General features: G+C 43.7%; 1 protein-coding gene across 5 annotated transcripts in view; it reads left to right on the plus strand.

The window, feature by feature from the left end:
* The first annotated feature begins 5,946 nt into the window (after positions 1 to 5,946).
* Positions 5,947 to 14,386, plus strand: part of LOC115314388 (zinc finger protein OZF) — an 81,996-nt gene continuing 73,556 nt past the window's right edge. For 3 of the 5 annotated variants that reach the window (XM_042294671.1, XM_042294672.1, XM_040208171.1), the window contains exons 1-2: positions 5,965 to 6,054; positions 10,448 to 10,551. In XM_042294671.1, the coding sequence (XP_042150605.1) occupies positions 10,524 to 10,551 (28 nt within the window). In that variant the 5' untranslated portion in view covers positions 5,965 to 6,054; positions 10,448 to 10,523. Of the gene's footprint in view, positions 6,196 to 10,447; positions 10,552 to 14,386 lie in introns of all 5 variants that reach the window. The other 2 variants (XM_040208169.3, XM_040208170.3) reach the window with 2 other exon arrangements.

The following is a 14,386-nucleotide window of genomic DNA, read 5'->3' on the forward strand; positions in this document are numbered from 1 at the left end:
TCTCTTCGCTGTCGCCCGTTTCGTTGCTCGCTAAATCGCTTACAGGCGGTTAAGCCTTTAGAGTTCAAAGGCATCTCAAATAACCTGTTCATTTTTGCATTGCTTGTACGGTAAAAATACTAATGGTTGAAGGAGTTGGGACTTGCATGATACAATATCAGAGGTAACTGTGTGGCAGGGACCCATTAGGTGTCCCTATATTAATGCTAAATTAGTTTTGTAAATTAGTTGAACCACAGAACCCTCGGATAAGTTTAGTGTTGCATGAGACCTGGTGCAACACTAAACTTTTAGGAAAACTGCCATGTTCCTCTTTTCTCAAATAAGTTAAGTGTTGCACCAGAGAAAACTATCTTTTTATTATTTCAAATAATTGAATTAAAATTCCACAACTTATAATGCTTGATCTCCTTTATATGACTCTTGTGTTAGTTTTGATGTAACTTTTTCCTTATGTTTTGGAAGCTCTAAACGTGCAGATAAAAGCATGTTCTTGCACACATGTGGGACCTGTGACAACACACTTAAAAGAGCCTAGTACAATAAACAAATTTTCTTCTTTTAAACCAGTGAATGTGATGAACAAGAAAAATACAGTGATAAATTTATCCTTTTTTAAAATATATGAAAACCGCAAAAACACCCAATTCGAAGGGCTAAAAAATGTTTCTTAATGTTTTTATAAATATAAAAAATATATATTCTAATTAAACCTAGATAGTTGCAATTAATTTACTGTAAAGCATATCAAATTTGGTTGTATAGGACAATGTTAAAAAAAAAATAAAAAATTTAGCACGCTTTTGAGAAGATGCTCCAAAATTACATAGAGAAAAATGTCTTTCAATGTTACCGTAGATGCGTAGCGACACCCTTCCACAGTGGGAAAAATAATTTTTAATATTATTTTGTGAGAAATTGAAGCTACAGAAATGTGCGATGGAGCGGAGACACTTTGATGGCAAAAACGACCATTAGAAGAACCGCACACAAAAATGGCTCAAATTTATGCAGTACCGAGTTCTCAGTTTTTCGAAATGTTTATTTCACTAATTTTGCAATTATAACTGGTCCTTAATATTTGCATAATTAAATAAGAACATTCAAAGACAATTAAACACCCTAAAACCTAACATCCATTTTTTTGCAAAAGCTTAATGTTTTCTTAACCGCATCTCCTCTTAAAAGTAATAAGCAATCATATATAGTTTCCAATGGAGCGATATATACTTTGCAAGATGCTGCATCTGCATCACTGCACCAGGTCTCATGCAAGCAAGAGAGAAGATGTTACAGTGCATTTGTATATATCAAATCTATGGTCCAAGCTTCATTGACGAGTGTTCAACATTTACAAACCTCAAATGTAAACCACGTAAAACCTGATCATTGCAGCTAGTAATCAAATTAAAACAACAGCTTATCTCCCGAAAGAATTTTCTCTTCTTTTTCACCACAGAAATGATGCATTGCCGAGCGCTCAGTCTCTGCCCAAAAAGCGCTAGTGGTTCGATCCAGATGCCAGAGCTTCAGAACTTTTATCTTATTAAAAGGTTATAAGTGATTTTCAAAATATACAGAGAGAAAAATGAGATGAGCCCTTCTCGGTTACTGGCGCCATACAGCTCCACGTATTCTGCCACTTTCTCAGTGAAAATTTCAGAAGACCACAAACAACTTGTGAATTAGATAACGGTTAGTTCAGAAACTTTGGCACCTGGTTTAGCCTGCTAGCATTACATTAAGAAGGAGATTGAGCACCCGCCAATGCATAGCTTAATTTGGAGTGAGAAAAACCCTGTAATTTTTTTTAGGAGCTTCCACGTGACGTCATCACACCATGTCGGTGGTCACTCCACAATTGTTCTTGCCGACGACAACGAATTTGGTGGTGCGAAATGAATAGTGCAGAAGGTTGTACACTCAGCAGCAAGACCACCACAATGGTAGCTGATGCGACAGCAATCTTTGCCACGTATATATTTCCACAAAAGAAAAAAAATAACAAAATGCTAAGTGTGTAGCAAAGCCAAAGTTTGCAGCCTTCATTTCAGGCCACAGGCAAGGCACCAAGTAGAAAAATTTGAAATCGGGAAAGATGCTGAAAGTGGGTGGCAAATGTTTGCAGCCAATGCCTTTGAGCCATTTAGAGTACCTCAATTTTCGCCAACCGAATTTAAAAATTATTTTTGCCACTGAATGGGTGAGAGGGGCAAGGCACGTCCCTTTTGTATGCTTGGCCCCCAGCAGCGCTGGTTGCCTTCTGCCGTGCTTCACCTGTGCGAACACGCTCGGGTCTTACAAGACACGAAAGTGTGATCGAAGGCAGAAGGCTAGCAATGGATATTCTTGTTGGGGGGATGAATGGATGCTAATGGGTGAACTTTTTAGACACCGAGCCTAGAAACCAAAAAGGACCAAAAGTATGGTTCCTCCCCTTGCCCTGCTAAGCCACTTTGCGTTTCCCTCAGCCTTCTTTTAACTATCGAATCAGTCAAAGACCCTACAAAACATCAATCCAGCCTCCTCCCCCCCCCCCTCCGGTGGCGCCATCTCGCAGTGCCATTTCGCACTAGCAATATAAATGAACTTCTATGTTCTGACTAGTCGATAAAGGGAGGCGCTGTTATTGTATTTAGTATGGCCTCAGTGGACGCGAGCGGTCCGGGTTTCAAGGGCGAGTTTCCCAATTGAATTTTGTAGTAAGGGTGCGTGTAGAGAATGATCAAGAGACCAGAAGTAATCTCTTATATACACAAGATCTCTGATAATAGGGAGTTTCCATAGATTGTTTTTGCCATCTCGCAACACTTTTCGCAACCCGCTACGATACACTGAACTCTACAGTCAATTGAGGCCATCAGCGCATAGGCGCAGTAGTGGCTTTACCATTGCGGAGGGCTTGAAGGGGGAAACATGGTCTACGAAAAGTCCCTAATATAAAAACATTAAGTGGGGCGCTACGATGTAAGAGTTTTCTTTTCGGCGTCTAGTAAGGTGTCGCAATTACCCCAGAATGGCTGACAGAAGAGGGAGAGGCAACAAATGTGCGGTAAATCCCAGCATTAAGTACGTTGAGTGCACAGTTGGGGTGGGCTATCGTATTCCGCCGAACTGCGGCCAAGTATACATAACAGGCCGGACTGGCCGACCTGTGAATGATCCTAGCATGCGAACATGCACTTTCGCTGCAGTGTACCACTGGGGGGCATCTTCCTTTACTCTGCGTCACACGCGTCAGCCGAATTTCGACAGCATCACAACTTTGAGCAAAGGGTCTGACAAAACTGCGGGGGAATCGCTGGAAGCTGCAAGATAGGAAAGGACGGTGATAACTGTGTCAAACATCTTTGTACCTACACAAGAAAGAGACAACTTTTTTGAGCACGGGTTGACGCTATGACGGTGTTGGTTGTTAACCTGAGTGTTTTCTTCTCATTAATGCAGTGTCTAGACTGTCGTCCGATGGCACTTTATGCCCGCATTTGGTGCAGTCCTACCGAGCAAATGACGTCCATTAGTGAAGAATGTCTTGCTTGCCTACTTTTGCCATGCTATTTTTGTGTGCTAAATTTGCTAATTATGTGAATAATTTGTGAATTATTCCATAAAACTTTCTTTATAACAAACATTTTAAAATCAACAAATGACATCCCCGACTCGTTCCTGCTGCATAATGGTTAGGATACCCAGCTCATAGAGTTATTATAATGTACGCTAGAGGTTCAACTGGCGCTAGTGTCTATGCGACTTCCGTGACGCAAATTGAAGCAGACAGCAACCAGTCTACTTTTGCGGTGCTCCTGTGCATTCCTATGGGAAAACGCGCGTGCATTTTATCTCTTCGCCGGAAAATAACATGGAACACTTTGGTCATTTCGGTCGTACCGAATAATATGTGTCTTAATTAACATTGTCAAAGAGTAATTACTTTACTTAGCGCATGTTTCTTCATCAGTGAGCTATGTTTAACATCGCTACATTTCAGTCCCAAACGTGTGTTCCGCAGTAGGTGTGTAAAAACAAGCGACGATTCAATGCAAAATTACAATCGAAATGAATATGAAGTGTGTTCAAGGCTCGCCAGCATTCCGGTGACGCTTATATATTGATGATATGCCTGCCCTGTAGCCAAATGAAAATGATCCCGTCATACATGAGCGGATAAAAACCTTCAAAACGTAGAGAATAAAGTCCGTGGGCTATGAAAGGTGTCTCTTCGTATTGTTTTCTCTGCCGGGCAGCTTTTATCGCGCACTTGTTCTCAAACATATCGATGCGCGGGTGATATTCTGAACGTATAACAAGCAGCTTCGCTCAGGGCAGAAAGAATAAAGCGGTACTCACCTATTTAAAATCGGAATAGATTACGTGGCCTTCAATTTATTTTGATCGTACATGCACTGCGAGTTACTGATCCAGTGTTGATGCATAGTTTTTGCTGTCTCCCTTAATTTTCGTCCTTCGTTCGTTTAGCATGTATATCCCCCACGCTGGAAATCGCCGACGCCGCGTTCGCGCTAACAGTGTCCGACAGTGCACATAAATACACGTACGAAGCCGTTTTAGCACCGTTTTTAGTGCGATGAATTCGAAAGAAAAACGCCGTAACTGACCAATCCTTTCGTTGGCCTGACACAGAAATGTTCCAAACAATCTAGTGCGTACGAATCATTCGGGATATTTGCTCTTATGATCGAGCGCAGAGAGAAAATGCAGTCACTTTTTCCCATAGAAATGCATTACCGGAAGTCAATTTTCGACTGGTTGCTGTCTGCTTCAATTTGCGTCAGCACTCTAGCGCCACTTGAACCTCTAGCGCACATTATAATAACTCTATGACCCAGCTATGGTCTCACAAATATTCAGGTTCAATATGCGTGCCCTACGAAAAAGTTTTATGATATTTTACAGCGGAACTGTTACGGGCTATAGTTTCTCCCAATTTCGTGTCCGTGGACAAATAAATCTTGACACAACATTCTGGACAGCTACCGCCATCTATGAGCGACAGTGTCACATAGTACAGCTCCGCTACTCTTCCTTCCTCACCAAAATGGAAATGAATAAAGTTTTTTTGTGTGTTTTGTAGAGGTTGCTGTTGCCACTGCAAAACGTGAGATTAATTTTTTTTTATTAAATTTATGTTGTTTATTTTTGTGGCGTTTGACTTGCTCGCTCTTTACGGATAGTCGGCAAACGGCTGATGGAACCGTGTCAGCATAAGCGTGAGCGGCACCTGAAGGCGCGATGGAGTGCCGTCGAACGGCACTGTTGACAGCCTTTCACTAAACGTTCAGTTGAAGTTCGACGCTCGTCTTGCCCATTCCACCCTTTGTGTATATTTTGCGCGCTGCTACCAGTTTGTAATCATGAACCAACTCGCTTGCATCGCTGCATTGATTCATTATTCCTTTACTTGCGAGTCTCCTTTTAATTTTACATGGTCCATTTAATGCTTAAAACGGTCAGGCGAGCGCGCTGTTTTTACGACCTCAGATGACGCTACTCGTGCGCAAAAGCGCGAAAAGTCGACGTTGAAGCAGTCTCACATGAAGTCACGGCCGTGAGAGGGATTCAAGCTCAAGCTCCGTGAGAATGTGATGCTGGAAGCAGACACTCCCTTATTTCAAAGCTATCGTCTCGCACCTAACGATTCAATCTTGAGAACAGTACCTGTTTGTTGAGTAGAGAAGTCTTTGAACGTGAAATCAACTTCACTTTCACGCGGTGCGGCTGGTGCTCTAAAAGAATGCTAAACGAACGAGGGATCAATGAACACGACGCGGTCTCGCTCCGTCTGGGTAAAAAAGGCGCATACCGCAAGCGTTATTGGCTTTTGTTGTTTTTGGCTAGGTGGCGCAAGCTACCACCCGCTATAAAGGATACAGCTGGATACAGCCATACAGCTAGGGTGGCTAATACAGCCGTTCTGAGCCGTTGTGCATCCAGGCAGCGGTTCGCATTTGAAAACAAAGCAACAAGTGGAGTCTGTGTTATTATGAACATTCGTACAGAGATGTAGAGAGGCTTCTCGAATTATTCAACAAACAGGTACTGTTCCCAAGCGTTCACACTTGCCACTCGCAGCAGCGTCAAGCGACCACTACCGATCAGACTGCGGGCGATCGTCGAGTCGCTTCTCGGAAGCTCTCGGCAGCCGCCATCGATTCCGTCATTCCCGTCCCAACTTGGGTTCGTGTTTCACTGCTTTCTCATTTTCGTTTTCTCGTGCGTTGTTTCCGCCACTAAAGAAAGACTCGCGATATTGGCCTGAGACCTTCGGAAGCGTACGATGAAAGTAGTCGCTACACCGGCGTGCACTCGCCCGAGCTTCACCAGGGGTGTCGAGCTGAAAGCATTCTGCCAGGCCGAGTTCTCTTTCGGGCGCTCGTTCGGATAGGGGTGCTGCTTGTTATCAGGAAATGGGTACTCTGATCGGAGCAGCCGCAGACACCGCTACCGGCGAGTCGCTTCTCGAAAGCCTTCGGGAGCCGCCGTCGATGCGAAAGTTCGAGAGCATGACGTTACTTGGATCAAAAGAGAATGGAGCAAAACGAAAGTTCTCTACGGGCCGACGTCTGCCTAAGCGTAGTATCTTTAAAACAAGAAGTTACACACTGGGAGCATGTAGCATATCTGTTTCAGTGAAAGAAAAAGCTTCTCGGCAAGAACAATTATATTCTCTTTCTTGCTTGCAAGTTTTTTAAAGCGTTTTTGCTTGTTTTGACGATGCTGGGCTTGTTGACTCTTAAAACGCCTACTCATAGAAAAAAATTTATTTGTCTCAGTTATCTTTTGATTTAGGTGACTCATGTTCTCAAATTTTTGCACTCTATCCCAACTGCTAGAGTCACATTCTCATGAAGTCCGAGCTTTCTGTGATGCTTAGTTTATTTACCCGAGCCGAAAAACACTGCTTTTGTTTTTATTCGGGAACTCCCCGCACATTCCCGTCGAGCCGAAAGTGGCACGGATTTGCTGTCAAACAGTATTTTTGGGAGCGCTCGTTCAAATCGCGGTTGTGCTTTTATAAAGAAATGGGTCTTCTTTAATAGTGCTGACACCACATGTCATTTCCGAGGCACGCTGATTGACTCTGTAACTTGTCGCAAAAATAGGTCTGGAAGCGACTGTTCCAAACCGGTTGCTTTCGCAGCTTGTGACGGTCGCTTTTGCGACAAAAGTTGTCGCGCGACAGGTGCGACTTAAAAGTGCAAACGCACATTTAAGGCACGTTCCCACTGGCAAATCACATCTCTCGCGCAACAATTTTTTTTATCTTTTCGATCGGTTGCTGAGTTGCCCGGCGGCTAAAGCAGTCAGGTGCACCTCGCGTTTTCTTACAACCAGCATGTCCATCCCAAGCCTCGGTTCGCAATGGCGGTCGTAGATACAGAGCTATTAAAGAATATCCTTTTTTTTTTTATATAAAAGCAGCACCTAGATTTGAACGAGCCCCGAGAAAGAATTTGGCCTGGCTGCAAACCCGTGCCACTTCTGTCTCAATACGCACATACTGCTATGCGGTCAATCGAGCAAATGCAGAGCGATGTAGCAATTGTGCTTCTTTGTACGGTTCCAAAGGGCCCAGGCCAACATAACGAGACTTTTTTTTATATGGCAACGGTGACACACATGTAGTTGTGAGACAACGAAAATGGGGAAACAGTGAACCGTGGTGGGGAGGATGGAATCGATGGTGGTTCGTGATAGCTTCCGAAGAGTGGCTTGCTGGTGGCGGCCATAGATACAGAGCAAAGAAGTCTTCTGCGGCGGCTCTGGTCAGAGTACCCGTTTCTTTATAATGAGTAGCACCCCTATTTGAACGAGCAACCGAAAAGGAACTCGGCCCGGCGGCAAATCTTCGGCTTTTGGCTCGACAGGTCCACGGAAGCTCGCCAGGCCAATATCACCGCAAGTCTCTCTCTCGGGGTGCAAACGAAACACGTGACAATGAAAATGGGAAAGCAGTGTAACGCAAACCCAAGCTGCAACGGGAATGATGGATTTGATGGCGGCTCTCAAGAGCTTCTGAGAAGCCACTCGCCGATTGCTTGCAGTGTGAACGTCGGTGGTTGCACGTCGCTAGTCGCAAGTAAAAGTCGGGGCTTTCTAAGTGTCTCGCAAGACGTCGGCCACAAACGTTTGCCACCGACATCAGCCGCTCTCGTCATTTCGGCTCGGTGGTGAACTGCATGGCACGGCATCAAGCTTTAATCTGTGTTAAATTCTGCGCACTATCCTGCACAACTTTTTTTTTTTTTTTCTGTGTGAATATAATTTTTTTAGCTCTATTCTGGCACAAAAAAAAAAATATATGAACTGAGTGCAGTTAAACCTTTTACTAAGGCGTTTTTAGATGGTGCATTTACTGTGCCCCAATTCTATTAGCGTAGGTATTGGCTGAAAAATTTAAGCTGTAAAAAGTCAATTTTTTGCTTACGCGCAAGGAGGAAAACAGCAAAACTGTCTGGTTGATGCTCCTCGCAGATGGTACGACATGAAGCAAAATCATTAAAGTTTCTTTGAGTTGAACACCCAAAAGCAGATCCAAGCATGTATGGTAAAAACAGGAATTTTTCAGCTTAAATTATTTTTCCAGAATCTATACTCATGAAATCTGAGTACCATAAAAGCCCCACCCAAAGACACCTTTGTGAAGAGTTTCATTGCACTAGCGTCATTTGTTTATTTATAAAAAAAGAGTTTCTGTCCGGCTAGCCCTCTTAAACAGCCAGTACCTAGCTTGCATTGATGTCATGTCAGCTGCCATTAGGGGATCATGGGCAGGGTGCAATGATGTCACATGCTGGCTTTAAGCACTGCCGTGCTTACTAGCTGCAACAATCGGGCTCTGTGCAGTGTGCATTTCAGATTCGTAAATGTTGAACACTCATCTGTCAAGCCTGGACCGTATGTTTGGTGCTTACAAGGTCACTGTAACATCTGTCTGCTCCCCTGCTCGCAGGAGACCTGGTGCAATGATGTGGATGCAGTATGCCCCAAAGTCCAGACTCTAAGCATTTTGTGGAAAGAGAAACGTGGCGGCCTTACTGATTGAGTGGATGTGATTAGCGCTGGGCATCGATTAAAAATTTTAATCCGATTAATCGCCGCCCTTTAATCGATTAATTATCCGATTAATCGGTTGCGTTAATTTTTATAAATAATATATCAAAAATAATGCGACAACTCGTCTTGCCTATGAAGACTTATTTTACTCCCTGTTACACGGCGCAAAGGACATCTAGAATTGAGGATACATATACTTCAACGATTCAAAGACTCGCATATTTTTGCTCCAGCTAAGACAAAGAAGTTTGTCCACATTCTCCGACAGGAAGACAAGAAGTCAGAGCTTGGGCGATGCTTTCTTCTTCTTTCAAGAAAGGAACCTTGATGAGAAGGCGTTGATTGTTTTGTTGTCTGCGTTTTGGCGGACGGTCCTTGCTGCAGGTACATGGGTGCTTCGCTCGTAGGCGATACTGAAGCAAACTTACGCTTGCACTGTACGAAAACGGCTTTTTGCAGATGATGCAGTGGACTTCCTTCGAGTCAAAAACTTCATCGCTGCAGTTTATTTTAAACCCAAACTTTCCAGCGAGATTGCCTTTCATAATCGTGAACTCGTCCATTTTTACGTGCCGAGTACTGGAACAAGTAACCATGGCGTTGTTAGCTTCCCAGCTTGTTTTTCTGCTTGTTTGTCTTGCCTGGGGAGGATGTGTAACAGATCCTCAACGCGTGAAGTTTCGCGGTCGCACGGGGATCAATTGCGGGCCCGGCTTGTTCGTCTGGCCTCGGCAGAACTGTAATGTATATCCTCGAACACGTGACGCTTCGCGAGCGCGAGAATTGAACCTTGCTCATAGCACCTGGCTGTGAAGGGACTTCTTTTGAATATTGATTAAAAAGCCGGTTGACTGGTTAAAATGTTTGATTGCTATTAAAGCCTTAATCGATTAATCGGAAGGTTAATCAATCAATTGCCCAGCCCTAGATGTGATGGTCCCGCAGTTCTTTCAAAGTTATCGGCGAAATTCAAGTGCTGTTTACAAAACAAATTTAGCAAAATCATGGGGACAACTAATACGTCCCAGCGACATAGTTATCTCAGGTTTTATCTTTTGCGAGTCCTCACCCCTTTGGCTGATTGGATTTTTACTATACTGGTAATGTTGCAGAAAAAAAAAGAAAACAAATTGTGTTAACATACCTTCAGAACATACCTTTAAAGTTTGTTAGACAGTGCAATCTACCACTTAATGCTAGGCACACGAGCATTCTATTTCCTCATCCATTTGTCATTGTTATCTCAAAATGAAAAAAATTCTGGGTGTGTGTAGTAGGTATTATCTTCGTGGCCATCTCCCTAGTTTCATGATCTTGGAGGGTCTGTTTGCTTTGTTCTTAATTACTCTCCCTGCTCTGCATTCACGCCTAGTCATCTCGAGTGGTCCTGTGCATCCTTCGTGATCTTACGAGTCTCCTTGCGAACCTGACTGCGGACAGCGATTCCGATGGAACCGATTCAGTCGTCGCTTCAGGGTAAGTTTTTCATTTCAACCTCTTTCATAAACGGAGGATAGTGGTGGTGTCTAGGTTAATGGTGGTCATATATAGAGCAGCGCCTTTTGTACAGATGTCTGCAGATTCCTATAGGTCCGTGCCGATTCAGAGATCCTCCACCATGGACGCATTCTCTGTGGAGCCAGGAGGCTAGATGATGGTGTGCAGGGTGATGTGGGTTGGGCTTCGTGGAACGAGTGGCAAGCAGCTAAAGTGGAATTTCAGAGGAGGTTCATGGCAGTGGGGAAAGAGTTTTGGGCATGGTGAATTTGGGGTTTGGGAAGGTGAAGATGAGATAGTGGAAGCAAGCTTATTTCCTAGGTACTAGGGTAACATTGGGAAACAATGAACAGTATAGAAAGTCAGCCATTGCTTCCCAACTTTTTTTCTCATAAAATGTGCCACCAAGAATTATGTAATGTCTAATTTGCAAGGACATTAGAGTAGCATTCACTTGTCCTTCGGATGTTGCTCTTCACTCGACTTTATTTAAATTATATGTTTCGGAAACATAACTATATTGCCGATAAAAATACCATTACGGCACGGAGAAACAATTTTAGAACAAATATTTCACACATCAATCGTCTCGCCAACCAATGAAAGCTGGGAAAAGGTCCCTAGAGCAGAACCACCCTCACCTAAATTGTGTCTTACAACGTAAATATTGCTAAAAAAAAACTTGGGCAAAAATTTACAAAAATAGTGTCCCATCTAAAACCTTTATTAAATTTTTTTCCATTTTTCTGTCTTTTTAAGCATGTGGTACTCTTGCAAACATTCAGGAACAACAAAGTACATCAAAATGCCAAGCGAATGTTTTTGTATATTTTTTTTATTTTTGTGCAAACTGCCAGCGTTAAATAAAGTGTTTGAGGCGTCAGAGAGGTCATAAGAAATAATAGAGCACTTGTCACTTGCAAACATAACAGTGATGGAAGTTCTGCTCCATATTGCACCATGAACGAAAGTCTGCAATGCCTTGCGCCAAAATCCCATTTTTGCTAACAATTGCGTCACCTGTGTCAAGATGGGCTTGTACAAAAAATATTTAATTTTTGGTTGATTCTAATATTCAGACAAGTAGAAGAAAAGGAAATTGGTTCAAATATGTATTCCACAGTGTCTTTACTCGCCAAACAGTTTGTTTAATCTTATGTTAGAGCATAGTCAAAGGCTCGAACACGCACACTTGCCAACACACGGAGACAGTAAAAGCTCAAGTCTCGGGGCATTCGCTGCTCTTAATTGGTTTAGCCGATCAATGAGTATGCACAGAGAGACGACGAACGATGTGATATCGCGCTTTTGACGCTGTTTCATTCATTCCAGCATTGACCAAAGATGAATCGAAGTATCGAGGTCGTTCGTCATCAGCACTAGCCTCATCAGCGTCTCAAAATTCAGACGCAATGTCAGGAGCTAAAAGTTGCCAGACACGTATTTGCAAAATAATAGAATGGTGGCGACTACAATAAAACATAACCAAGGGCCCTTTAATCCTGATGAGATGATTTGATTATTATGTCTGTCGCATGCCTGCATGGTGTAGCTACAACTCACCTTGGCACTTGAGCCCCTCATGTCAACCTTCACCGCCTCTGTCTCACGAGAGTGTGTGTGTCGAGCTTCACCGCTTTGCACCGAAGTGCTAGGAGCAGCGGCTGACCTGGGAGAGCGTCTGGCATAGCCCGATAGGGACGCAGATTGTGCTCGGTAATATTACAGGTTGCACTTGACTGTAGGTGGTCCTGTAATTTAGAAAAAACCAAGCCGAGAAAGGGGAAAAAGAAAAGAAACGCTGGCCTGTATTTGAATAAATACAGCAGTCGAGGTAGTTCTCGTAGAGCAGTGAATTGAAAGGGCAGCGAACTTTGGCTCAACTCTGGCTCCAGCGCAGCTAAAGCGCAGTGCTACCTTTTAAAACACCAGCTGTAGTTTTTCATAATACTTCTCAGTGGCCGTTTTTGTAGTTTATGACATAGGAACCTTGATCTTTGTAGGTTCAGAGAACTTCGGAAGACATTTCTTTTTATAGACGTTTTTATACACAAAACTCACATCTCCCTTCCGCATGCGATCTGTACATTCGGCAGCAAGACTTTGCAGGGTGCGGGAATATCAGCCAAAAATCACTGGTTGCACCTTCTGAAGGCACGCGACCACCCTCAAGATTCACAATTTTTGCTTACTTCCACCCGACATGCATAAGATAACCGGAACTGGCGCAAGGTGCCACTTTGACAGCCATCATGCCACGCGTCTGCCTCAGCCACCGTGACGGGTGATGAAGCTCGCTTATGCTACAGATAATATCTCGCGGCACCTTGTGCCAGTTCCTGTTACCTCGTGGACATCGAACGGAAGTGAGACGAAAACATGATTGCGAACAAGAGAGGAAGCACATGTGCAAAGCATGAGTCTTGAGAGCGACAATCTGCCGTGAGACGGTGGCTGGCGCTCCCATGCCCCGAAAACTTTCGCTGCCGACTGTACATACGCTTCCGTGTCGGACACTCTATCCGACTTATCTTCATTTCTTAATGGCCACTGGGTCTGATCTTGGGTTTGGGTTCTCTTTGCCCCATTGCTTCCAGGCGGTATTTAGTTCCTTCAGTAGTCTTCGGTAGTAGCAAGCAGATGGAGCGACTGTGAGGGCTTGATCTGCAGGCGAAAAACACCTCCGCATGACGCGTCTTGGCACACTGATACATACCTTGGAGCAAATATACCACGTGGTTTCTAACAGACTCGTGATTGGACCCGGTGGCCTGTAGCATTGGGCTTTAGTCCGTTGTAGGATAAGACGGAGTATAGCCGTGACTTCTAGTACAATCTACACAGGAGGCTCGCCTGAGAATGTAGCCAGAGCCTCAATCCTTTCTCGCGCACAAAGAACCGTAACCCTGCAGAGGTCCAGGGAGCGAGTTTGATGGGGCGTTGTCTTCGAAATAATTTTGTGAATATCATCTGCGGAATGGTCGCTAATCAGTCTGGCATTGCACTCATTTATTTTTTATACCTCCAGCAGTGCCATACCTATTGGCTTTGTCAAGAATGTACACCCTAGAGATTGTTTAACAATACCACGCGAGTGCAGACCGGCCAATAGATCAGTGCATGATCATGGTGTGAAGTGGCATATGAACAAGAGCAGGCTTGTACAAGATACTCATTAAAAGTATTTAAGTTAAGTTACTGAGTACCGAAAAAAATAATAACTGAGCAGAGCACTAAATACTCAAATTTGTAATGCAATTGAGTAAAGTTCAAAATACTTACAAAAAGTAGCTTATTACTTTCAAGATACTCTTAAGTTATAATTTTCTCTGCAATTCATTGTCAAGCACAACCAAAGTGAAAAAAAATTAGCGTTTTTTTTTTTTTTTACGCTGTAGGGACGGATTTTGACTTTGAGGAGTTTCCAGGGACTTTCAAGATGAAAAACTTGAAAGGCTGCTACGCTAACAACGTCGCTCATTGGTGTTCTTTTTTTTTTTTCTTTTTTCTTTTTTTTTTTTTTTGAGGGGGGGGGGGGGTGTTGAGTGCAGGTGCACTTGAGCCCGAACGGGGGCCCTGGCCTCGGAGCATCGAGTTGAGCTTGCTACGCTCGCTCGAGTTACGATAATCCAAAGGTTTGCCTCAGTGGAAGCGTTCATTGGAGGCGCGGCACTCGGCTCGCGAGGTTACCTATCGTCTTGATCATCGTCTTCGTTCGAGCCTATCGTCTTGATTATATGTGTATCGTGTGATGTGCTATTGAGCTTGGCTTGGGAAATACCTGTGCCATCAGATTGCACCAACCAACCAATTG

Source organism: Ixodes scapularis, unplaced genomic scaffold (assembly GCF_016920785.2).
Source record: "Ixodes scapularis isolate PalLabHiFi unplaced genomic scaffold, ASM1692078v2 PGA_scaffold6__148_contigs__length_123643588, whole genome shotgun sequence".
NCBI classification, from domain to species: Eukaryota; Metazoa; Arthropoda; class Arachnida; order Ixodida; family Ixodidae; genus Ixodes; species Ixodes scapularis.